At 40.7% G+C, this 27,994-nt stretch overlaps 1 protein-coding gene across 1 annotated transcript in view; it reads left to right on the forward strand.

Annotated features, from left to right (window-relative positions):
• The window catches only part of LOC124787768 (dynein beta chain, ciliary-like), an 834,683-nt gene that overhangs the window by 337,613 nt on the left and 469,076 nt on the right, over positions 1-27,994 (forward strand). Inside the window, exons 27-28 of the mRNA XM_047254657.1 lie at positions 10,350-10,379; positions 18,015-18,111. Coding sequence (XP_047110613.1) covers positions 10,350-10,379; positions 18,015-18,111 — 127 coding nt within the window. The remainder of the gene's footprint in view (positions 1-10,349; positions 10,380-18,014; positions 18,112-27,994) is intronic.

Genomic DNA, 27,994 nt, shown 5'->3' on the forward strand with positions numbered 1-27,994 from the left:
TTTCAATATACTACGAAAATCCGACTGGCAAGACTGTTTGGGATGTTTGCCAATATGGCCAACCCCACGTTCTGAATTTTTTCCTACCTGTGAGAAGAGATGGTTGCTAATAGGAACTTTTATGAATTGTGAATTGTTGTGGATTGGCAAGACAGCCAATCCACTATGACAGGAAGCCGAAAGGCACGCATTTAAGATCACGCAGGCTGGCGTGAGGTCTGGAACAGGACAAGGAATTTGTAGTAGCAAAGAACGTACGTAACTACTGGAATACTTAACTTTAATTCATAATTGGTGAACATCGCTCTTGACGTACATGTTTTACAGCATCAATAGTAACTGGTAATGGCACCTTGCTAGGTCGTAGTAAATGACGTAGCTGAAGGCTATGCTAACTATCGTCTCGGCAAATGAGAGCGTAATTTGTCAGTGAACCATCGCTAGCAAAGTCGGCTGTCTAACTGGGGCGAGTGCTAGGAAGTCTCTCTCTAGACCTGCCGTGTGGCGGCGCTCGGTCTGCAATCACTGATAGTGGCGACACGCGGGTCCGACGTATACTAACGGACCGCGGCCGATTTAAAGGCTACCACCTAGCAAGTGTGGTGTCTGGCGGTGACACCACATGAATCACATACAGTATTCTCTTTGCCATAAGAATAATACGAATATAAACATTTTGCCATGTATTCTTTCATGTTTGCTGCTATCTCATTTAAATCCTGCCTGCCTAATAAGCTACGAAACTAGGGTGAGACAACAGCAAACGCGGAAGAATATACATATCATGTCATGTTTATATTCGTATTATTCTTATGCCTAATAGTGATACAGTCAGAAATGAAGCACGGCAATTGATTAGATTCTTAAATCTAAGATGACTCTAATTTCTGTGCAGAATGTATTGTACTGAAGAAGCGTCTGCAAAGATTTTCAAACAGAGAAAAATTTTCGCTAAACTCTCGTTCAGAACGTCTTCTATCAAAAGCAGTCTATTATTTGGTTCTTGTTGATCATTATCAAAGAACGCAGTAGTGTAAGTAACAACAAATAGCAGTCTCTTGCCGTTGTTTTGCTAATGATATGATTCCTCTCTTTTTTTTATTGTAAGTGGCGGTAGTGCGCATGAAAACAAGCCATGCCGCGAGCGGGGACAGGCCGTATACACTCATATTAGAATGCGACAAACAATTCATGACACAGTACAGTAATGCATTTTCAGCTTAGAGTGACGTAAACACCTATAACAAAGAGAACGGCACTTACCAGATAAAAGCAAAATAAGTAATCAATTCAAACCAAACGTGAAAAAGGAAAGGTACCCGCATAAATACGGACGGAGTGTGTGACACATAGCAAAGGCTACCCACTAAAGCTGAACTGCTAAGCTTACGACTCGAACCTACTGTAGCTGTATCGTCATTCATTCGACCTAAATTGTGTCTCATATTACAATGGACCAACTTTGTTTCGATTTGTAGGTGCGGCCTAAAACTTTTCTCTCCCCTTGAATTTCGAGTCTCAAATTTCAGGTGCGGCTTAGATTCAGGAAATTTTTTTTTTCTTGATTTTGAGTCTCATTTTTCAGGTGCAGCTTAGATACGAGTGCGGCTTAGATTCGAGTAAATACAGTATGTCCCATTACACCAGCTAGTAGGGTTTCTTCCTGTTCCATTCACTTATGGTGTGTGGGAAGGATGATTGTTTGAATGCCTCTGTGCATGCAGTAATTATTGTAATCTTATCCTCATGATCCCTATACAAGCGATACGTACGGGGTTGTAGTATAGTCCGAGGGTAATCATTTAAAGCTGATTCTTGAAACTTTGTTAATAGACTTTCTCAGGTTAGTTTCTGTCTATCTTCAAGAGTCTTGCAGTTCAGTTCCTTCAGTATCTCTGTGACACACTCCCACAGATTAAACAAACATGTGACCATGTGTGCTGCCCTTCTCTGTATACGTTCAATATCCCCTGTTAGTCCTATACGATTTGGGTCTCACCCACTTGAGCAGTATTCTAGAACTTGTTGCACATGTGATTTGTAAGCAATCTCCTTTGTAGACTGATTGCACTTTTCCAGCATTCTACCAGTGAGCCAAAGTCTACCACCTGCTTTACTCATGACTGAACCTATGAGATAATTCCATTTCATATCCTGATGAAGCATTACACCCAGGTATTTGTATGAGTTGGCCAAATCCAGCAGTGACTGACTGATATTATAGTCATAGGATACTACTTTTTTTCATTTTGTGAAGTGCAAGATTTTACATTTCTGAAAATTGAAAGCGAGTTGCCAATCTCTGCACTATTTTGAAATTTTATTAAGATCTGACTGAATATTTATGTCACTTCTTTCAGATAGTACTTTATCACAGATAATTACATCATCTGCAAAAAGGCTGATATTACTATGCCATTGTATGTAAGGTCATTAATATACACCATGAACAGCAAGTGTCCCAACACTCTTTCCTGGGCAAACCTGAAGTTACTTCTACATCTGACAACTACTCTCCATCCAAGACAACTTGTTGCATCCTCCGTACAAAAAAGTCCTCTATCGAGTCACAAATTTCACTTGATACCCCATATGATCATACTTTTGACTGTAAGTGTAGGTGTGTTACTGAGTCAAATGATTTTTGGAAATTGAGAAATACAGCATCTGCCTGATTGTCTTGATCCAAAGCTTTCAGTATCTCATGTGTGAAAAGAATGAGTTGGGTTTCACATGATCGATGTTTTTGAAATCCATGCTGTTTGACTTTCAGGAGATCATTCTGTTCAGATACCTCATTATGTTTGAGCTTAGAATATGTTCTAAGATTCTACAACAAATTTATGTCAATCATATTAGATGGAAGTTTTGTGGATCAATTTTGTTACCCTTCCCATAGACAGGTGTGACGTGTGTCTTTTCCCAAGAACTGGGCACAGTTTTTTATTCAAGGTACCTATCATAGATTAAAGTCAGAAGAGGTGCTAACTCATCCGCAAATTCAGTATAGAATCTGACACAGAATCCTACTGGCACTGGAGCTTTGTTCAATTTTAATGATTTTTAACTGTTTCTCAACACAACTGACACTAGTACTTATTTCATTGATCTTGTTAGTGGTATGAGGATTAAATTGGGGCAATTCTCTCCTTGGTTTTCCATTGTAAAAAACATTTGAAAATGGAGTTAAGCATTTTAGCTTTTGCCTTGCTACCCCAAATTGCAAATCCTGTCTTATTCACTAGGGACTGGACACTAACTTTGGTGTCACTAACAACCTTTGCATATGGCCAGAATTTTTTTGGGTTCTGTGAAAGATCATTTGACAGTATTCTGTGATGGTAGTCATTGAAGGAATCAGCCAAATGCATTTCATTCAGTATTTCTTTATCTATAGCCCTACACTTTGTTTTCTACCTATTATGCAGTAATCTCTGTTTCCTTAGAAGATTCTTTACAGTGACTTTATACTATGGAGGTTCCCTCCCATTGTTAACTGTTCTACTGTGTACATACCTGTCCAGTGCACTGTCAACTATTCTTTTAAAATTGAGCCATAGTTCCTCTACATGATCCTGCCCTGTGCTGAACATTTCAATTCCTCACTGAAATATGACACTACTGATTTTTTGTCTAGTTTACTGAACATATAATATCTTTCTGCTTGTTTTAGTTGTCCTTCATACTTTGGTAATCATTGTTGTCACAACTGTGTCCATGGTCACTGATACTGGTTTCGATGTGGACATCCTCAAAGAGGTCAGGTCTATTTGTTGTCATTAGATCCAATATATTTCTATCATGAATGGGGTTCCTAACAGTATGTTCTAGGTAGCTTTCAGAGAAGGCATTTAGTAAATTTTTCACAGGATATCTTGTTACACCCAGTGTTAACAAAACTAATTTTCCCAGTTAATTGTTGGATGATTAAAGAAAGTCTCTGCTGATGGTTACAGTATGATTGGGGAACTTACACACAAGTGGATGGAGGTTTTCTTTAAAGTTTTCTGTTACATCAAAGATGAGTCAGGAGGGCAATAGAAGGATCCAACTATCATTTAATTCCCTCCCCTGATACTGAGTCTTGCCCAAACAATGCCATATGGAGCTTATTTCTACCCCAGTGGATTTGAGTTTCATGTCTACTGTGACAAATAGACCATCTGCATTTCCCATTTTCCTATCCTTTCAGTATAGTCTTAAATTTTCCCCAAAAGTCTCACTGCTAGCAATTTCTTGTTTCAACCAGCTTTCTGTACCTAGTATTATAAGAGTTTCACTTCATTTCATGAGTGCTTCAAACTCTCACTTTTTTGTGAATGCTTTGGCAGTTTACCATTAGGATTTTAATACTTTCATCTGTGGGAGGCATTTGTTTCAACACTACATTGATATTTCTGGTTTTTCTACAGCTATTGTTATCTGGATTGGATGGGGAGTCACCTGATATAAGTAAAACCTTATGTTCACCCCACACACAGTCAGTTACCTGAGTAACAGCCTCTCATGTATAGTACACACCTGGCCCATTTAGGGGGCCCTACTGCCCCATGGCACAAGTCCAGAAAGTCACAGACTAGCTTGTCATGGAAGTCTCAAAGTGTCTGCTTCAGTCCTTGCACTTGACTCAGAACCAAAGGACCATGATCAGTTCTGGCGACAGTGCTAGAAATTGTGAGCTTTATTTGGTTATAGTCCTGCTCTGATGTATAACGTAACAGTTACTGTCTCGCTTAATTCATTTTATGATTTTTTTTTCAGTTATATTTATTCTGAATGACACTATTTTATGTGGTTACTATGAAAATTAGCCTATCATATTTCCCCACTGTAGTTTATAATTCACTTTTGTTTCTAAGACAGTATACCCTGGAATTTTGTTCTATATCTCTGAATTTATTTCTGTGGCTCGACCAAAAATTACATCATTTACCGTTTAGTTGCCACCGTAATGTTGTTGTTCCTTTAGGCTAACTTCAGATGTTTGGGTTATGCTGGGGAGGTATGCAAGCTTACTTCATTAAGCCGTCTGACAAAGACCTTGTGTAGTAGCCACCAGAAAGATCGCGGGAGGCGCACATTGGCACGGCGGGTGACAGACGGTAGTTGTCGCAAGTAGAGTCCCATCCACCAGAGGGCACGCGAGAAGTCGGACGCGACCTCTGCCGGCATAACAACAACAACAACAACAACAACTCCGGCAGCACGGGCCGTGCCCAGTCAGTTAACATCGGGCATGCCTAGGACACAGTCCCGTTCTACGCTAAGTGAAGTGCGACGTAAACGTGAACAGTGTTACTACACAATTGGCGACGCGTGTTGCGTCGTTGTTCCGGTTTCGCAGCTTCTCCACGGCATGGAGGATTTGGTGCGAGTTTTGGTTGCGCAGCAGACGGGACTCATGGCCACCATGAAACAAGTGCTTCCGGCGTTGCTCTCCACGCCGTCTGCTCCGGTGCCGTTCCCTCCTCCCTTTCCCCCGTATGACGAGACGGCAGAGGATTGGGATGCATATGATCATCGCCTTCGGCAGCATTTCCAGGCGTTTCATGTTGCCGATGCGGAGGTATGTCATGCTCTCTTCTTGTCTTGGATATCTCCCTCGCTGTATCAAGTTTTGCAGCAGCTAGCGCCGTTGCAGGAACCCTCGTCCTTGTCTTTTGACGCATTGTGTTCATTGCTGTCTTCATATTATTGCCGCCGCACGCATGTTGTGACGGCTAGGGTCGAGTTCTATCAATGCAAGAAACAGCCCCATCAGTCTTACCGGGCGTGGGCCGCTACCCTGCACGGTCTTAGTCGCAAGTGTCATTTTGTCACGGAGCAGTCGTGAGAGTCGTACGCCCACGTTATGGACGCGACGTCATTGTTCATTTGGCCCCTGATAGGGAGGTCCGGCAAAGGGCCCTGCAGTTAGAAAACCCTTCCCTCGAGGAAGTCCTGTCCATTGCTCAATCGTATGAAGTCTCTCACACAGCAGGTCAACAGCTGGAAGCGTGGTGCGACGTCGCGGAGGTTCAGAGCGGCTCGGCCGCGTCCACTGTGTCAGGGGTGGACGACGTGCGAGCGGTACAATCCGGCCGTTACGGCCGCTCCCGCACGGCGCGTAATCAGAATTCCGGCCGCCGGCCCCTGTTGCTGTCCTGTGCGTCGTGCTATATACATCATGATCGGTCAGAGTGCCCCCAGCGTTGGGCCGTTTGTCGCAAATGTAATAGAAAAGGTCACATTGCTAAAGTTTGCCACTCAGCCTCAAAAGAATCGAAGGAAGCAGGTACAGAGGACATGGACGTTGACATTCAGGAAGTACGTTGACATTCAGGAAGTTTCATCGGGCCAGGCTCCCGACGCATCGGCACGCAAACTCTTTATCGAGGTGTCGGTTCGGTCGCGCCGGTTACAACTGCAAGTCGATACGGGCGCGGCAGTTTCATTGTTGAATGCACAAACTTATTCCGACCTTGGATCGCCCCCGTTGGCGCCAGTTTACCGGCATCTACACGGTTATGGTAAACAGTTCATTCCCCTACTGGGTCAATTCACTACCGACGTGACTTACAAATCAGTCACTCGGCCTATTACTTTTATTGTTGTCAGTGATGCGAGCTCAGCTAACCTTTTTGGCCTGGATGCCTTTCAAGCTTTCGGTTTTTCTATCGCTGACACCATACAGTTGGTCTCCGAAGACGTTCCCTATCAATCATTGGAATCTTTGATCTCCGACTTTCCAGATATTTTTGAGGAGGGCCTGGGGCGTGTTTCAGATTTTGAAGCTCACTTAACGTTGAAGGCGTCGGCTCGCCCGCGTTTTCTACGCGCGAGGCAGATCCCCTTGGCTCTCCGCCCTCAGGTAAAGGAAGAGCTAGACCGGCTGACAGCCCTAGGGGTCGTTCTTCCCATTTCTTCCAGTGAGTGGGCTTCGCCCCTCGTTATTGTAAGGAAGCCCTCGGGAAATTTACGTCTTTGTGGTGATTTCAAGGCCACCTATCCTTTGCCTCGTGCTGATGAATTGTTCTCCTCCGTGGCGGGAGGCCAATATTTTTCGAAAATCGATCTGTCGGAGGCTTATCATCAGATACCACTTGATGAGGACTCCAAACGGTTGGCAGTCGTCAATGCCCCGTTTGGCCTTTACCAATACCAGCGGTTGGCCTTTGGAATATCCAGTGCCCCGGCGATATTCCAGCGTTATCTTGAGCATGTCACGTCGGCAATTCCTCATTGTATTAATTACCTGGATGACATAATTGTCACAGGCCGCAGCATCAAGGAACACTTGCACAACCTTCGCGCCCTCTTTCTCAAATTCAGGTCTGTGGGCTTGTGTTGCAACCTGCATAAGTCAACCTTCTTTCAACCATCCATTGAGTATGTGGGCTACACCATCTCTGGGCACGGCATCCAGCCACTAGGAAGTTTGGTCCAAGGTATCGTCAACCTTCCTCGGCCCGCTTCGCTGAAAGAGTTACAAGCTTTTTTAGGCAAGATAGCCTATTACCACCGGTTCATTCCCAGGGCTTCCACTATAGCCCACCCCCTGCACTGCCTTCTTCACAAGGGTGTTCCTTTTGATTGGACGCCTGCATGCGAGCGAGCATTCACCTCATTGAAGGGCCTCCTCACGTCAGCCCCTTGTTTGGCTACTTTTGATCCCCATAAGCCGTTGGTCCTGGCTACAGATGCTTCGCAGTATGGGGTGGGGGCGGTCCTGGCCCATCGCAATGCAGATGGTTCCGAGCAACCACTGGCGTTTGCGTCTAAAACGCTTAGTCCCGCACAGGCCCATTACTCCCAGGTGGAAAAAGAGGCTTTGGCCATTGTCTATGCTGTTACCAAGTTTCACCCTTTCTTGTATGGCACGAAGTTTCAGTTAATCACTGACCATAAGCCGTTAATATCGTTATTTGGCCCCACCTCTCAGATTCCGGATAGGGCGGCCCACAGACTACAGCGCTGGTCCTTGTTCCTCTCTAAGTACCATTATGACATTCATTTTCGCCCTACAGGACAGCATGCCAACGCCGACGCTCTTTCCCGTCTTCCGGTGGGCCCGGATCCTACGTTCGATCGAGAGGAGATTATGTGTTTTCATTTGGATGTGGCGTCCTGCCAAGCGGTTGATGGCTTCCCGATCACTAGTTCTCGAGTCGCCAGGGAAACGGCAGCTGACCCGGTTCTCCGGCAAGTAGTTCGCCTCATTCAGCAGGAGTGGTCATCCCGCCCTCCGGGCCGGGCCTCGGACCCTCTTCGTAATTATTTTCTTCTACGAGACTGCCTCTCAGTCTTGGAAGGAGTTCTCCTTCTGGCTACCGATGATACAGCTCCTCACGTGGTTGTTCCTGCAAGTTTACGAAGGGAGGTCCTCACGTTATTACATGCGGGGCACTGGGGTGTTTCCCGTACTAAAACCTTGGCTCGCAGATATGTGTACTGGCCTGGTATTGACAGAGAAATTGAGCATTTGGTGGCCGCCTGTTCCCAGTGTGCGAGCCAACAAGCATCTCCCAGGGCAGCGTTCTCTTCATGGCTGCCAGCAACCCAAGCATGGGAACGTGTTCACATCGACTTTGCGGGCCCGTTTCTCAATGGCTTTTGGCTCATTGTCATTGATGCTTATTCCCGATTCCCATATGTGGTTCGCTGCTCCTCAACCACTTCAGAAGTTGCAATCCAGGCACTAGCAAAACTCTTTTCTGTGGAAGGTCTGCCAATCACCCTGGTCTCGGACAATGGACCACAGTTTATTTCGCAGACCTTCCAGGATTTTTGTAGGCGCTTCGGTATTCGGCACGTTTGCTCTCCCCCCTTCCATCCACAATTGAATGGGGAAGCCGAGCGCATGGTGCGCACATTTAAGACGCAGATGAAAAAGTATGTGCACGAATTTCCTGCGGAGGAAGCAGTGACGTTTTTCTTGACGGCATACCGGACCACACCAATGGGAGAATGCAGCCTCGCAGAGCTCCTCCATGGGCGTCAACCTAGGACTCTGCTGCACCTCCTCCGGCCTGGTCCTCGCCAGTCTTCACAAGATGGAGTACCTGGCTTTCCTCTGGGTATGTCGGTCTGGGCCCGTGGGTTTGGTCGCAATCCACGTTGGATACCGGCGGTGGTCCTGTGCCGAAATGGCCGCCGGCTCTATACTTTACAGGCGGGGGACCGGGTGGTACGTCATCACCAAAATCAGCTATGTCCACGTTCGGGCACCCACCCTCCGACCTCTTGGACACCGGCTTCCCCATTGCCGGCACCGGTGTTGGTTTCACAGGGGACGTTACCTCCTCTCCCCACTGTGACTCTGCCGAACTGCGATGGTTCTCAGCCTTGGCAGCCTCCAGTAGCTCCAGCACCGGCATCGCCATCGTTCGAGATGCCCCAGCGAGAGCCGGCCCCCCTAGCAGGCCCGGTTTCTCAGGAGGCTGGTTCACCTGTGGTCGTCCCTTCCCCTTCATCCCAGCCACTGGGTCTTGCCCCTCCCACGGTGGAACAGGATCCGGAGTTCGACAGCTTGTCGCCCATTCTGTCCCGGGCTCCGGTTGTGGGACGACGGGGGCCTCTTCGTGTGGGTCAATTCCAGCCGTATTCGAAGGTTCCGGCTCGAGGGTTGGCAGATCCCCTCGACTCCGGCCATCCAATGGATGTGGAGGTCATCGCTCCTGCCCGACGCTCCACCTTCAGATGCAGTGGATCACAGTGGCTTTCCCCCCGAAGGAGGAGGAGTATAGTAGCCACCAGAAAGATCGCGGGAGGTGCACATTGGCACAGCGCGTCACAGACGGTAGTTGTCGCAAGTAGAGTCCCATCCACCGGAGGGCACGCGAGAAGTCGGACGCAACCTTTGCCGGCATAACAACAACAACAACAAGAACAACTCCAGCAGCACAGGCCGTGCCCAGTCAGTTAACATCGGGCATGCCTAGGACACAGTCCCGTTCTACGCTAAGTGAAGTGCGACGTAAACATGAACAGTGTTACTACACCTTGACCTTTCATATTGCCTCAAAACAGATCTAATTTACAAAAACTGACTATAATTGATCTTGTAAGTTACGGTATTAGTGTTCTAATTATTTCCTCCGGGAATCAAGGATTGAAAACTAAAGTTGGAATTTTCCGTCTCATAAATTCAGTAAATAGATTTTCATTTCTTTGCATTCCTTCCCCTTGTATCATTTTTTTCCAAAATTAATGTGTGTGATGTTTAATGTATGTTCCTTCACTAGTATGCAAAGAAACATGCTTTTATAGACAAGAAAATATAATAGAAATGATATAGTGACTTCTTCTCTGTCCTTTGCTATGCAATTCTGACTGGGCGATTTCGTGTGTGTGTGCACTTGATGATGCAGAGCTTAGCTGCATTGCCACCTGAAGTCACTGTAAGTACTACTCTGCTCAAAAAAGTTGTTACACCTGATTTTTTTTTTTTTTTAAACACACTAACAATGTCCACCATTTGCTTGCTGAAATTTCCAAATGTGGTATGTTTGTGATACACTGAAACATTAATAATAGTTTCCCTTTCTTATGACAGTTCTGTCCAGTGCCCAAAATAAATTTATTTCTAACCAGAATAGTTTTAAAATGCTTATTGGTTTAATTAAATCTATTTTGTCACATCTGATGATGAGTCATGTTAATGAAATAAATTAAATATTAGTACAATAGGTACAACTTAAAAATAAACTTATTAAAGCACATGGCTATATTAAAAGTATTTACTTGTGTTACAAACATAGTTACACCATTACAGTAATTGGCATGTCATTTATTGTCCAAGTGAATTACATTCATTCATGGCTTTCTAAGTTATGTTATTAATTCTTATTCATGCCATTATTATTTGTGATGAGAAATAATGCAGGTTCATATGTACAATATTCCTTGTGCATTGTTTTTGCATGCATGAATTTGTATACAAATGCACACACCAAAGACATCATCATTTTCATGAATATGTATGTGCAAAAACAAGGGTGGTTTGATAAGCCTGGTAAATTTCCACGAAAGAATGGAACACTTCTTTTTGTCTCACTTTCATAGTTAGTAAGCTTGATTCTTTCAAGGGCCGTATAAAGAATTTCAACAATGTACAGTATGCCGTTCATTGTTGATGCTATCTGAATTAATCAGTGTGTTGACTTCTATTGAAAATGTAGAAAACTGTGTTTTGTGCTGTTACTAAACATTCTCATTTGAAGGATTGGATTGCTGCACAAATCAAAATAGAAATAGATGAAGTTCACATAGACTCTGCATCACCACTGAGGACCATTTTCTTTGGGATTAACGAATTTAAATGTGGTTGGACAAGCACCGAAGGCAAAGTGTGCTCTGGTTGTTCAGTTGAGGTCACCATGAAGGAAGCCATTGACATAATCCATGATATGGTAATGGAGGAGAGCCAAATAAAAATTCGTGAGATTGCAGAGACTACATGCATCTCAGCTGAGTGAATGCGTTATATTCTGCTTGGAGAACTGGCTTTAAAGTAGGTGGGTGATGCGACTGTTCACAGTCGACCAAAAGCGTATCCGGCAAAATATTTCAATATAATGTCTGGCGAATTTAATTACAATTTGCAAGAGTTTTGCACCAATTTGTGACTGTTGATGAAAACCAGGTCCATCATTACTCACCAGAGTCTCAACAGCAGCCAAAACAGTGGACAAAGGCTCATGAAAGTGCACTGAAGAACACAAAGAACATTTTGTTGTATGGTAAGGTGAAGGCCACTGTTTTTTGGGATTCTTAATAAATAATCTTCTCAGATTGCTTGGAAAAAGGCAGAACCGCAACCGGACCCTATTACACTTCACTGTTGGATCATTTAAAACTTGCGTTGCCTGAAAAAAAGTTGAAAGTTGGTATGCAAAAAAGTGTTCCTTCACCGGGATAATGCACCATCCCACACATCAGTGATAACAGTGATGAAAGTACATGAATTGGGCTTTGAATTGGTTCCTCATCTTCCCTATACACCAGACTTAGCCCCAAGTGAGTTCTTCCTGTTCCCTTACTTGAAACTTTGGTTTGCTGGGAAAAAATGTTCATCAAATGTGGGTGTGATAGCTACAGTCATTGAGTTTGACAGAACCTGCTTTTGTGATGGGATGAAAATGCTGGTGGATCACTGGTCCAAGTGTATATCCTACAACGGAGACACTGTTGAGATGTAAGGTGACTTGTTTACGAAACCATGATTTTTTCTTGCTTTTTTACCAGACTTATTGAACCATCCTTGAAAGAAAATCATGTTTATTTTATTAGAACTCTGAAGCAACCAAGTCTTATTTATAGTAGAACTTTTTTCATTGATATCTAGAAAAATGCACACATTACCTGAAAGTAAATGACAGGAATAGTATGATTTGAAGTGATATAACTAAGTTTTAAGCTGACTACACCTTCCTCATATTATCTAATGATCCATATAGTGGCCTCTGAATGCAGTCATGGCTGATAGACTATGCTTTGTGGATTATTGCTGAGAATATTTGAGACTTTTTAGAAGTATGTAAGATAATCTAATACTTTTAAAATTAGAAATTAATCAGAATATTTTATGTTTGGACAATCTTGATTTCAATGCTTCGGAAAGTAACATGCAGTGTCCGATGGAATTTGAATTTATACTTTTGTAATATGAAAATATGCAACGTAGATGATGCACATCAAAGATCTTTCCACAATGTGTTCCCCCCCCCCCCCCCCCTCCCCTTAAGTGCCGGGAAATTCTACGCCACTGTATAAAACCATAACATTTCAAAGGATTGATAAATTTTAAAGTTCTGAGGGAAAATATACTGTCAGTTACCAAGGAAAAAGTGTATTTTCACCCGAGAGAAAGTGTATTTTTAACCAGGAAATCCGAAAATTTGTTTCCTTGTCGGCATATACACCCTGTTCCAGGAGTTTGCATCTTGAGTTCACAAAGCATATTCATAACACTCTTGAGTTGCCTTAACGTACCGATATCAAATCTAGCAGCATGCATCTGAAATTCTTCAGTGTCTTCCTGTAATCTGACCTGGTGGGGATCCCAAACATTCAAGCAGTATTTAAGAATGGGTTTAAGTAATATTCTATATGCAGCTTCCTTTAGATTTGACTACACTTTTCTAAAATTATCCTAATATCCTGAAGTTGACGCTTCTGTTTCTCATGGTATGAGTGAGCAGAGATATAAGACTCAGAGGACAGGTACGTGGTGGACCCAGGTTTTTGAGAAGGGGGCTGGAGATCCTTCTGGATTTCTGGAAAGGGATCACTGTGTTAGGGCTTGTAGAGAACATGTGTGGCAGCTGGTTATGGGCTGCAGAGATTATCTGGCAGAGGTTCTCCACGCGCTTTCAGACACATCCATCTGCAAGCTTCTCTTCTGTTTCATGACTATCAGTGCACCCTTTTCATATTTTTGTAAGAATTAAGTAATGGATAGCATTTCATTTTATGAAAAATTAAGCAACGTATTTGATATTGATGGATTCACTATGATATACGGTGCGATATGGCATTTAAGACAGGAAAAGGAAAAGAGGCCATTGCAGTAACACTTGTTGAAAGAGGGATATGAACCATCTAAATACACAGTAGATGATTATCTCTGCCACTCATTAGAAAAACATTGTGTACAGGGAGCCAAAGAGGAATGGTCCATACCCGAAGAAGTGACAAAAGTGCTCAGTCAGACCAATAATTTGTATGTAGACAGAATTTCTGTTCTGAATAGTTTCTCACTTTTCCTTCTAATCTCATTGCTTCATGCATCTATGCTCTGAATATTGTTGCGTTCAGGGAACTTTACCTTGGAATTTCTGCTTATTATTGCTTTTTGTAATTCTATGACTGTTAGGAATCACAAGTACATCGGGTTAGTATTTCATTGTACAAGTGAATTTTAAAAATGCCACAAGAATTTCAGTAATCCATTGTATGAAAACATGATGTATGCTTGTACCTTCTGCAGTTGTAATTGTCTTGTATCTGTTAAAAGAGTACCATTGGTGCTTGTGACATTCCAGATCATCAAATTTCTTAGAGCACTTTTTTGTGTAATTTTTTTTTTGTTTTTGTTATTTTTTTTATTTAATGTGTTGTGTGAAAGTGGTAGCCTTCATTGTGCATGTTTCATGTAAACAAAGAGTTTTCCAATAACAGACCAAAACAGCAACATCATATTAACATCATTCAGCAGAGTCATACAGCTAGCTGAGGATGACTTTCTTCACATCTCGATCCCAAGAAATTTGTGTATGGTCAACATTATGTCTTGAAGGCTTATAGTGATTTTATCTACAATGCAAGCAGCATCTCCACAGTGAAGACAGTGCCGTGTGACTTGAATTATGTCACTGGTTACATGTCAGTTGAAATGTTATTCTGTCTACTCATGAAGCCACTTTTATATGGGATGGAATCAATAGTACATGTAATGGCAATCAAATAGTACTATTATACCTTACGTATATGAAGGTTGGTTGGTAGCATACAGGAAATTTTGAACTTTTAATGTTAGTATGTGTACCTGTTAAAAACTCATTCTTATTAGCAGTATAAATACTTAAAAACGGATCTCAGCTTCACAAAAATGGTTATTTTATCGAGTTCTGTGAAAGATAAATAAAATAGGGAAGCTGTAATGAAATTCAGTTGCACAAAAACCCAAGAATGATCTAAACTCAATTAAGTGATTGCTAACTCTGTCAAAATTTCTGCTGGTAATACGTAAACGGCCTTGCTGTGCTGGTACTGCTCAAAGCAAGGGGAAACTACAGCCGTAATTTTTCCCGAGGACATGCAGCCTTACTGTATGACTAAATGATGATGGCGTCCTCTTGGGTAAAATATTCTGGAGGTAAAATAGTTCCCCATTCGGATCTCCGGGCGGGGACTACTCAAGAGGACGTCGTTATCAGGAGAAAGAAAACTGGCGTTCTACGGATCGGAGCGTGGAATGTCAGTTCCCTTAATCAGGCAGGTAGGTTAGAAAATTTAAAAAGGGAAATGGATAGGTTAAAGTTAGATGTAGTGGGAATTAGTGAAGTTGCAGGAGGAACAAGACTTTTGGTCAGGTGATTACAGGGTTATAAATACAATATCAAATAGGGGTAATGCAGGAGTAGGTTTAATAATGAATAAAAAAATAGGAGTGCAGGTTAGCTACTACAAACAGCAAAGTGAACACATTACTGTGGCCAAGATAGACACAAAGCCCATGCCTACTACAGTAGTACAAGTTTATATGCCAACTAGCTCTTCAGATGATGAAGAAATAGATTAAATGTATGACGAGATAAAAGAAATTATTCAGGTGGTGAAGGGAGATGAAAATTTAATAGTCATGGGTGACTGGAATTCGTCAGTAGGAAAAGGGAGAGAAGGAAACATAGTAGGTGACTATGGATTGGGGGGAAGAAATGAAAGAGGAAGCCGCCTTGTAGAATTTTGCACAGAGCATAACTTAATCATAGCTAACACTTGGTTCAAGAATCATAAAAGAAGGTTGTATACATGGAAGAATCCTGGAGATACTAAAAGGTATCAGATAGATTATATAATGGTAAGACAGAGATTTAGGAACCAGGTTTTAAATTGTAAGACATTTCCAGGGGCAGATGTGGATTCTGACCACAATCTATTGCTTATGAACTGCAGATTGAAACTGAAGAAACTGCAAAAAGGTGGGAATCTAAGGAGATGGGGCCTGGATAAACTGAAAGAACCAGAGGTTGTAGAGAGTTTCAGGGAGAGCATAAGGGAACAATTGACAGGAATTGGGGAAAGAAATACAGTAGAAGAAGAATGGGTAGCTCTGAGAGATGAAGTAGTGAAGGCAGCAGACGATCAAGTAGGTAAAAAGGCGGGGGCTAATAGAAATCCTTGGGTAACAGAATTGAATTTAATTGATGAAAGGAGAAAATATAAAAATGCAGTAAATGAAGCAGGCAAAAAGGAATACAAACGTCTCAAAAATGAGATCAACAGGAAGTGCAAAATGGCTAAGCAGGGATGGCTAGAGGACAAATGTAAGGATGTAGAGGCTTGTCTCACTAGGGGTAAGATAGATACTGCCTACAGAAAAATTAAAGAGACCTTTGGAGAGAAGAGAACCACTTGTATGAATATCAAGAGCTCAGATGGCAACCCAGTTCAAAGCAAAGAAGGGAAGGCAGAAAGGTGGAAGGAGTATATAGAGGGTTTATACAAGGGCGATGTACTTGAGGACAATATTATGGAAATGGAAGAGGATGTAGATGAAGACGAAATGGGAGATAAGATACTGCGTGAAGAGTTTGACAGAGCACTGAGAGACCTGAGTCGAAGCAGGGCCCCGGGAGTAGACAACATTCCATTAGAACTAATGACAGCCTTGGGAGAGCCAGTCCTGACAAAACTCTACCATCTGGTGAGCAAGATGTATGAGACAGGCGAAATACCCTCAGACTTCAAGAAGAATATAATAATTCCAATCCCAAGGAAAGCAGGTGTTGACAGATGTGAAAATTACCGAACAATCAGTTTAATAAGCCACAGCTGCAAAATACTAACGCGAATTCTTTACAGACGAATGGAAAAACTGGCAGAAGTGGACCTCAGGGAAGATCAGTTTGGATTCCATAGAAATGTTGGAACACGTGAGGTAATACTAACCTTACGACTTATCTTAGAAGAAAGATTAAGAAAAGGCAAATCTACGTTTCTAGCATTTGTATACTTAGAGAAAGCTTTTGACAATGTTAACTGGAATACTCTCTTTCAAATTCTGAAGGTGGCAGGTATAAAATACAGGGAGCGAAAGGCTATTTACAATTTGTACAGAAATCAGATGGCAGTTATAAGAGTCGAGGGGCATGAAAGGGAAGCAGTGGTTGGGAAAGGAGTGAGACAGGGTTGTAGCCTCTCCCCGATGTTATTCAATCTGTATATTGAGCAAGCAGTAAAGGAAACAAAAGAAAAATTCGGAGTAGGTATTAAAATTCATGGAGAAGAAGTAAAAACTTTGAGGTTCGCCGATGACATTGTAATTCTGTCAGAGACAGCAAAGGACTTGGAAGAGCAGTTGATCGGAATGGACAGTGTCTTGAAAGGAGGATATAAGATGAACATCAACAAAAGCAAAACGAAGATAATGGTATGTAGTCAAATTAAATCGGGTGATGCTGAGGGAATTAGTTTAGGAAATGAGACACTTAAAGTAGTAAAGGAGTTTTGCTATTTGGGGAGTGAAATAACTGATGATGGTCGAAGTAGAGAGGATATAAAATGTAGACTGGCAATGGCAAGGAAATCGTTTCTGAAGAAGAGACATTTGTTAACATCGAGTATAGATTTAAGTGTCAGGAAGTCGTTTCTGAAAGTATTTGTATGGAGTGTAGCCATATATGGAAGTGAAACATGGACGATAACTAGTTTGGACAAGAAGAGAATAGAAGCTTTTGAAATGTGGTGCTACAGAAGAATGCTGAAGATAAGGTGCGTAGATCACGTAACTAATGAGGAGGTATTGAATAGGATTGGGGAGAAGAGAAGTTTGTGGCACAACTTGACTAGAAGAAGGGATCGGTTGGTAGGACATGTTTTGAGGCATCAAGGGATCACAAATTTAGCATTGGAGGGCAGCATGGAGGGTAAAAATCGTAGAGGGAGACCAAGAGATGAATACACTAAGCAGATTCAGAAGGATGTAGGTTGTAGTAGGTACTGGGAGATGAAGAAGCTTGCACAGGATAGAGTAGCATGGAGAGCTGCATCAAACCAGTCTCAGGACTGAAGACCACAACAACAACAACAACAATACGTAAGAGCTTCTTGTATGTTTGAACATAGTTCAGTTGTGCCACAGTTTTTATTTTATCTAACAATTTATTTAGAATAGTGTGTAATAGCCCTAAAAACTTTATGATGATCACCCATATAGAATTTGCAACTTATAGAAAAAACATCTGTGTAAGGAAAGTTACAGATTCTGTCCTCAGAATTTTTATTTGAAAATTGTTTTTATTTATTCAAAGGTACGTTTTGTGATGGATGAAAGCACCACCCTATCTGACCTCCTCGCTCTTAATCTTCATGAATGTGAGGAAGAAGTGAAGAACATTGTGGACAAAGGTATTATTCTTAGTCAAATGAACTACATTTATAATTACATGCAGTTGATTTGGAATGTCTTTATATGTAGCAAACAATGAGAGAACCAATTGCCCTCATCAACATATGTAACAGCATAAAGGAAAAATTTTGTCTGTAGTTTCAAAAGATTTGCAAAGGCAGTGATGTGCTTGGTTGCATTTAAGCCACTGGCAGTCATCTTGAGCATCTTTTGTAATGGTCAGAAACTCTTAAGAGTCACAAAAACTTTATCCGAAACCATTAGCATGTAGTAGGGGTAGCAAATAGAAAATGAAATACCACTGTGACATGTATGGAACATCAGTAACAATGATGTATGTTTTAAAGCATTACCTGTGTCAGCTATGTATGCAGTCTTGCAGAATGTGTAGATAGGAATACTGTTGTGAGGCAATACTGTGAACTGGTCAAAGATGATGGCACGTAACTGAATGCTTACCAATCTTTCAAGCTGCTTATCTTGAAGACAGTCAGTTTTTATGGCATAAATGCAGATGAAGAGGTATGTGGGCCTATGTTTTATGGGAATTGATATATGCTTTTGACTAAGGTGTCAGTAATGCCTTTCAAGAGTGTGGTTTGCTCAAATATATTTTCTGTAATTATCCATAATTAACCAGTAAGAAATTATTATCACTGGCCAAGCACAAAAAGATGTTTTCATTTGGCTGCTGTATTTCATGTAAACTTATGTTTCCACTCCCAGAATATACATTTCATAATTTTGTACCACCATACTTCAGACATTACAGTAAATATGTTCTTATATCTCAACAGTTGCTCGCCTCATCAAAAACAATATGAGTTTATTTCTTTGCTTGAAATGTTGTTTTCTTATGTCCTAATTACATTCCATTGTTCAAGGATTTGACTAATTATTTGGTAGTGGACTACTTTAACAAGGCCCCTGTTTTTACTTCACTATCATATAAATACAGTTTTCCTTCATAGCAGTTCTTAATTATATTGTTTTTGCATCATAAGCAGTAACATAACACACATTCCACTAACTGTTGTTAAAAAAAATGTATCTCATCTGCCACTTCACTCTCAGTTTCGGAAATTTCTTGTGAAATGTGAATGGTGTTAATTACTATTGCAATAAGAAAATGTTGTACAGTAAAATGCCGCTTTTATGCTTTTCAAGGAACTTTAAAAAATTGTGTAAAATGTGGGAAATAAGTGTGGAACTTGTAAAAGGACCGTATAGGATCTCTGCCTTGCATTTTTGTACTTTATGTGAGATATGTACGTAATAGGCATCAAAATGCAGGTCAGGGACTTATTTCATATCTAATAAAGGTTTATTATCTCGTAAAAGCTGTTAATGTAACTGGAACTGATAACAGTCTGGGAAGTAAAAACATTTAACTTCATACATCGTAATTAATGTTTTTGAGAAGCCTACAACTGTCATTCATTATGTAAATAATTCCATATTTTTTTCATGTTTATCTCTACATGTTTCGAAAATTTATTCTCCATGTAGCAGAGATGCTGAGTCACAGATAGGCATAGCAAAAAGACTGTCAAACAAGTAAGGTTTCTGACAAAAAGAACTTAATTGGAATTGGACAACATACAAATGCAACTCACACACACATGGCCACAGTCATTGTCAGGTTCAAGTATAAGTTTTTAGTGTGGCGTTGGTTATGTTTTAGGTGCCTCTCACATCATGGTCATATTTTTGAGTTTATAAGGTACTGTTCTTCCTCCATTGTGTAAAAAATCAGACACATACAAACTGTCACTCATATTGTTTGTTTGTTAAATATCACAAAAGTTACATATGTAAATATCTGCACTTGACAATGAGAATAAATTCTCTAAATGTGTCTTGCTAAATGTTAAAAAATGTGTAACTGGTGCTATGTTTAAGTCAAAAACATTTGAGCAACTAAAAGTGAGCAAAGGTGTCAACTAGTGGTACAAATGGCCACACTACAGAGCGTGATGATCACAACAGTCATGAAGGTGCGCATGTGTAGCAGAGAATATTTGGACATGGTCCTGATTGGTCATGATACCTTTATTTGAATAAACCTAAACTCTCCCATCAGCCACTGTGCCAAGTAGAGCTTGGCAGCAGCAGGAGATAAAGCCAAAGGAATTAAAATAAATCACAAATTGTTCCTACTTTTACTGATTCATGTGTGCTGGGTAGAACGTCCTAGTGCCAAGATACTTAACCACGTAATGTTACCATGTAATGCTTGTAAATGCTATTTGATGGCCAACAACACCAGCGTGATGATAGCATCATTTTATGTCAATTACATTTTTTCATAACGAGTAATTTGTTAGAAAATTTTAAATATGTTGGCTCAAAATCAGGTGCGAGTTAACACTATGAATATAGGAAATTTGATGGGAGCAATAAAAAATGTTATAAATGGCAGGAAAATGTTAATTCTGGAATGTAAAAGCAGGGTTATACTTTATTTATGTTGCCACAATCTCAACACTATTAATACTGTAACATTATTGTTCTACAAACTTCAATGTTATTATTCTCTGAACTCTTCTTTTTTAACATTATTGTTGTATATGAAAGAAAATAAGTAAGTTTTGAGTTTAAAATCCCATCAAAAACAAGGTGACTGCAGTTGAGGTACAGATTGAGGAAGGAAATTGGGCTTGGCTTTTCAAAGGAACTGCCATAGAATACCACAGTGTTTTTATATGCATGGCCATCCTCCACAGCCATCTTATTTGTCTTTTTTTTCTTTCTCTCTTAAGCAATCTGCAGATTAGCTGAGTTTTTCACCAGATTTGTTTTGCTTGATTAGTAAAGCATAACCAATGTTGAATTTGCATATATAATAAAGTCCTTACATTTTGTGTCCTATGTAAGCAAAACTGTTTTCATCTCTAAAGTGACCAAGACATAAAAATTTATTTTGTATGTTAAATGTTTACAAACCCAGCACTAATGATTTACTATTAAAGCTAAATGTATGTTGTGAAAAACTTTCCTAATGTGCAGAATGCTTGAAACAGAAAAAAATAACAAAGGGAAATAGGTTTCATGTAAAATGACAAACCACACAGACTGAAGTCACCTCAAGTTCAAAGCTAGAACATACTTAGGTCACTGGGAATAAGGAAAAGTAGGTTCACAATCCCAATAACAGTAGACAATTCACGTGAATGTAACTGGCAATCTTTAGGATTCTGTTGTTCCATGGTAACATATATTCCTTATATGATGCAATATGTGTCAACAGTTGTTTCTTCGAGGTGAGTGTTAAAGCTCACCAAATCTTTGGTGTGATTGGTGTGTTGTGATAATAAGTATAATTCTCATTGTAGGCCATGTTTTTTTCTAAGAAAATTGAGCACATTGTCACTCAGAATATATGTTATTTTTAACAGGTTATTAAGTCACTAAGGTAGAGACCACAGGGAATTACTGGCTGTTTTGTTGTTTTTGAGTGAAAGCTGTAAGAAATCATTTTCCAGTGTGCAAATTTTATAAAGCAATATCTGACTGGAAAAGTTTTAGAATTTTGAAGGATGTGATAGAAAGAAAAATAAATTACTGCCAAATGTACTACTATGCCATATTCATCTATAATCAATTTGTTATTGTTCCCCTCCTCCCCCCTCCTTCGTCTTGACTTCTGATGAAACTGCTAGGTGTCTAGAAATTATCAAAGTATTAAAACTGCACTAACACAATTCTGCCAAGAGAAAGTAGTCTGTGTGTATCTTGTTAGCTTGAGAACTGTGTTGATTAAAAAAAAATTGGAAGTATGTGCTAGTTGTGTTTGCAAACTTCCTCAAATGATAGGGGCCAGATTCTTAATGTTCTACAGTCATTTGTTTAGGATATGTCTCATAGCTTACTAACATCCAGCCAGGCATATACAGGAACTGCATTGTGTAGTATTTCACTGACTTTCATGAAAAAAGTTGTTTAATATTTTTCCAATTGTGTATGATGGGCCATATACACTCATTTAACATCTGAAGGAAGAAGGATTCAGTGTCCTGTTGGTGATGAGATGATTCAGAATAGAGCACAAGCCCAGATTCGGGAAATATCGGGAAGGAAATGACTTTTTTAAGGAACCATACTGGAATTTGTCTTAACAATTTAGAGAAATTACAGGAAACCTAAATCTGGTTAACTGGATGACATTTATGGTGGCATGCAGCACATAGAGTCCAATCACATCCACAAAGGACGTTCAAAAAATGTTGCACAGTCGTCTCTAATTTTTTTATTTTTTTCAGGAGGAGAACGAAATTTTTTGTGAACATACTTGGAACCTTTAGCTATACATTGAACCTATTCAATGTACCCTCCATCAGCTGTTACACATCTGGCCCAACATTCTTTCCATGATGTAAATGCACTTTGGTAAAATTCTGGGGATTGACTTTTACACCATCGCTTGACACAGTAAATAAGGTCTTTCTCACTATCAAATGTTTTACCACACAGGTGGGCCTTTAGATGACCAAAGAAGTAAAAATCGTCACACATCTGTCATTTTGGTTGATTTGATCAATGGTCTCCTTATTCACATCACTCACTGTCGTCTATGGTCTACCACATCATGGATTGTCCAGTAGAGAGAAATCACCTTCTTTAAACCTCTGCAACCACCACTGGATACTGATGTGATTCACTGTGTCCTCCTCATAAATAGGGAGCAACTTCCTGTGAATCGATGTGGCAGAGTCATAGCCGGTCTTGAAGAGGAACTCCATCACTGACCATTGTCGCAACCTGACATCTACTTCATGGTCCATTATGGCTCACCTGTAAATAAAAGAAAATACTTTTATATACCAACTTATAGCTAAATATTCCAAGCATGTTCACAAAACATTGCATTCTCCTCCTGCAAAAAATAAAAAAATTAGAGACGACTGTTCAAAACTTTTCGAACGGCCTTTGTACATACATACTCCGCAAGCCACCACACTGCGCAAAATGGGGGGCAGCTTGTACTAGTCATTCCCTTTCCTGTCCCACTTCCAAATGGAGCAAGGAAAAAATGATTGTCTATATACCTCCATAAGAGTCCTAATTTTTCTTATCTTATTTTTGCTGTCCTCACGTAAAATGTACGTTGGTGACAGTAGAATTGTTTTGCTGTCAGCCGCAAATGCCGATTCTGTAAATTTTTCCCAATAGTATTTCACAAAATGAATGTCATCTTACCTCCAGGGATTCCCATTTGAGTTCACAAAACATTTCTGTAATACTCACATATAGGTTGAACCAGTAAGGAATTAATCTAGCAGCACACCTCTGAATTGCTTCAATTTCTTCTAATCTGACCTGGTAGGGTCCTCAAATGGTCAAGCAGTATTCAAGAATGGGTTGCATTAGTGTTCTATATGTGGTTTCATTTATAGATGAGTTACACTTCCTTAGAATCCTCGCATTAAATTGAAGCACTTTCCCTACTATTTACCTTACTTGCTTGCTCCGCTTCATGTAGCTTTGCAACATAATAGCTAGGTATTTAATTAATGTAACTGTCAGTCAGCACACCACTTGTACTGTATTCGAACATCTACTGCCATCATTCCACACCACACGGTCACTTTTGAATATTTTTGTTCGTACTCTGCCATCATCTTAGTACCACATTCAGACCAGTGTTGGCAGTGAAGGCTGTTTATAAAACCACAAACTTAGAAAACATACCTCATTAGGCCAGATGTTTGAAAAATGTTGACAGTCTTTGTGCCAACTCAGCAGGAATTATTCAAATTTGATTCTGTGCCAACAATATGTAAGTGTAAGTTCTTTTATGCAATGAGGCTCTGGTGGGCAAATATAAGAAGTGTAAAAGAATGGACCCACAAAGTTACGGGCCAATATCCCTAACTTCGGTTTGCTGCAGAAACCTTGAACATATTCTCAGTTCAAATATAATAAACTTTCTTGAAACTGAGGAGCTAACGTCTACGGATCAGCATGATTTTAGACAGCATTGCTTGTGAAAAACTCAGCTTGCTCTTTTCCCACATGATATACTGCGAATTATGAACGAAGGGCAACAGGCTAATTCCATATTTCTAGATTTCTGGAAAGCATGTGACACGGTGCCCCATTGCAGGCTGTGAATGAAGGTAAAAGTACAGGGTTATTACAAATGATTGAAGTGATTTCACAGTTCTACAATAACTTTATTATTTGAGATATTTTCACAATGCTTTGCACACACATACAAAAACTCAAAAAGTTTTTTTAGGCATTCACAAATGTTCGATATGTGCCCCTTTAGTGATTCGGCAGACATCGAGCTGATAATCAAGTTCCTCCCACACTCGGCACAGCATGTCCCCATCAATGAGTTCGAAAGCATCATTGATGCGAGCTCGACGTTTCTTGTGAATCTTTCACATAACCCCACAGAAAGAAATCGCATGGGGTTAAGTCGGGAGAGTGTGGAGGCCATGACATAATTGCTGATCATGATCTCCACCACAACCGATCCATCGGTTTTCCAATCTCCTGTTTAAGAAATGCCGAGCATCATGATGGAAGTGTGGTGGAGCACCATCCTATTGAAAGATGAAGTCGGCGCTGTCGGTCTCCAGTTGTGGCATGAGCCAATTTTCCAGCATGTCCAGGTAGACGTGTCCTGTAACGTTTTCTTCGCAGAAGAAAAAGGGGCTGTAAACTTTAAACCGTGAGATTGCACAAAACACGTTAACTTTTGGTGAATTGCGAATTTGCTGCATGAATGCGTGAGGATTCTCTACCGCCCAGATTCGCACATTGTGTCTGTTCACTTCACCATTAAGAAAAAATGTTGCTTCATCACTGAAAACAAGTTTCGCACTGAACGCATCCTCTTCCATGAGCTGTTGCAACCGCGCCGAAAATTCAAAGCGTTTGACTTTGTCATCGGGTGTCAGGGCTTGTAGCAATTGTAAACAGTAAGGCTTCTGCTTTAGCCTTTTCCGTAAGATTTTCCAAACCGTCAGCTGTGGTACGTTTAGCTCCCTGCTTGCTTTATTCGTCGACTTCCCCGGGCTACGCGTGAAACTTGCCCGCACGCGTTCAACCGTTTCTTCGCTCACTGCAGGCCGACCCGTTGATTTCCCCTTACAGAGGCTTCCAGAAGCTTTAAACTGCGCATACCATCGCTGAATGGAGTTAGCAGTTGGTGGATCTTTGTTGAACTTCGTCCTGAAGTGTCGTTGCACTGTTATGACTGACTGATGTGAGTGCATTTCAAGCACGACATACGCTTTCTCGGCTCCTGTCACCATTTTGTCTCACTGCGCTCTCGAGCGGCAGAAACCTGAAGAGCGGCTTCAGCCGAACAAAACTTTATGAGTTTTTCTACGTATCTGTAGTGTGTCGTGACCATATGTCAATGAATGGAGCCACAGTGAATTTATGAAATTGCTTCAATCATTTGCAATAGCCCTGTATAAGTAGTAAGTCACAGATACGAGAGTGGCTCAAAGACTTCTTAAGTAATACAACCCAGTACGTTTTCCTCAACGGGGAGTGTTCATCACATATAAGGGTATCGTCAGGAGTGCCCCATAAGACCGCTGTTGTTCTACTGTGTATGAACGATTTTGTGGAGAGGGTGAGCAGCAGTCTGCAGTTGTTTACTGATGATGCTGTGGTGTGTAGTAAGATGTTGAAGTTGAGTGACTGTATGAGATACAAGACGACTTAGACAAAATTTCAAGTTGGTGTGATGAATGGCAGCTAGATCTAAAAGTGGAGAAATGTAAGTTAATGGAGATGGGCGGGAAGAACAAACCTATAATGCTGGGTCCTGCTTGACACAGTGAAGTCATTTAAATATCTGGGCATAATGTTGCAGAGCAATAACAAATGGAACGAACATGTGAGAACGGTGGTAAAGAAGGTGAATGGTCAACATTGGGTTATTGGGAGAATTTTAGGAAAGTGTGGTTCACATGTAAAGGAGACAGCATCTAGGACACTGGTGCAACCTATTTTTGAGTACTACTGGAGGTTCGAACAATATGTAAGTGTTATTGAGATGATTTGGGAACTCAAATGGGAATTGCTGGAAGGAAGGAAACGCTATTTTCAAGGAACACTACTGACAAAATTTAGAGGATTGGTATTTGAAGCTGACTGCTGAATAATTCTGCTGCCACCAACATACACTGCATGTAAGGACCACAAAGATTAGATACAAGAAATTAGGACTCATACGGAGGCATACAGATATTTTTCCCTCACTCTATTTGTAAGTGGAACAGAGGAGAGAATTACTAGTAATGGTACATGGTACCCTCCACCATGCACCATACTGTGACTTGCAGAGTATCTATTTAGTTGTAGGTGTAGATGTAAAAATTTACATGTTTGTGGAGTGCTGTATATACTGCATGCTTCATGAATCTGCTTTCATATATAGCCTGACACAATGACTTTTGGATGGCATACATGAATATATTCTAAACCAACTTCACATTTTCCTCAGCGTGTGACATCAGTGCATATGTCTATCACTCATCCTATGGCCATAAACTTAGCATACAATTTCCATAAGCTCAGTATAACTTTAACTGATTGTTTCTGGATGCATCACTCTAAAGGTTTTGATAAAAAATTATGGAAAGAACAGATTGGGGCTTCATTGACAAAAAATGTTTACTGGATATATCTCAATATGGTTTTAGACACAACAGATCTACACAAACAGCTACTAGAACTTTTGGGTACAAAACAACCCATTTCAGCCATATTTATAGATCTATCTCACTATGGTGAGCATCAATGGGTCATAAAATATTGCTAATAAAAACTGAACATTACTGATATCAGAAGACTGGCAATCAAAATTGCATTGTTTCTTAGAAATTACTTATAGAAGGTCAGTGTGATATACACAGACTAACAATTCTGTTCAGTAACTGAAATTTTATCTGAAAGTAAAACAACCACACATAATGTGCTTCAGGGCTTAGTACTGGGACCTCTGCTACTCCTTCAGTGTGTCAATGATTTTAGCCTGAATGTAGATGCTCACTGAACCATTACACTTGTAGATGACATGGCTGTACTCTCAAAGCGGATAATCCTGGAGCAGTACAGAAAGCTTAGTTACTGAACAACCTTTAAACAATAGACAAATGATAACAACAAAAAGAATGTATCCAGAAACTTCCTTACCACACAAAACACAGACCCATCTCAACAATTGTAATTGTTAATAAGCATCCAATTGAAACTAACTCTGTGACTTCAAAATAACTTGAAATGGAATAAACAGATTAATCATGTAAATGCTAAAATAAGTTTTGACTATTCTTTGAGTGTGTTGCAAAAATGTACTTGTCACAAAACAGTCAAAAGTGTATACTATGATCACATACAGACTCACATGATATAGAGCAGGACATTACGCTGTAATTCTCCAGCTGCCCTCAGCACTGTAGAATTGCGAAGAGAGCCATGAGGATCATTAATGGAAGCAAAATTAAAGACTCTTTCAAATCAAACAGTGGAAAATGCAGGATGGAATATGACAATACTATGAAAAGGATAGTTGCTACTCACCATATAGCAGAGATGCTGAGTCGCAGATAGGCACAACAGAAAGACTGTCAGAAAGTAAGCTTTCGGCCATCAAGGCCTTCATTGGAAATAGACAAAACACACACATACTTACACAAACACAACTCACACATGCATGACCACAGTGTCTGGCTGCTGAGGCCAGACTCAGTTGTGTATTTCTGATGAAAGCTTACTTTCTGAGAGTCTTTTCACTGTGCCTATCTGCGATTCAGCATCTCCACTATATGGTGAGCAGCAACAATCCTTTTCGTAATGTTGTCAGGCTCATTAAAATCTATTGTCATAAGGACAGAGATCCTAACATTGCCT

Source organism: Schistocerca piceifrons, chromosome 3 (genome assembly GCF_021461385.2).
Source record: "Schistocerca piceifrons isolate TAMUIC-IGC-003096 chromosome 3, iqSchPice1.1, whole genome shotgun sequence".
In the NCBI taxonomy this organism is placed as follows: domain Eukaryota; kingdom Metazoa; phylum Arthropoda; class Insecta; order Orthoptera; family Acrididae; genus Schistocerca; species Schistocerca piceifrons.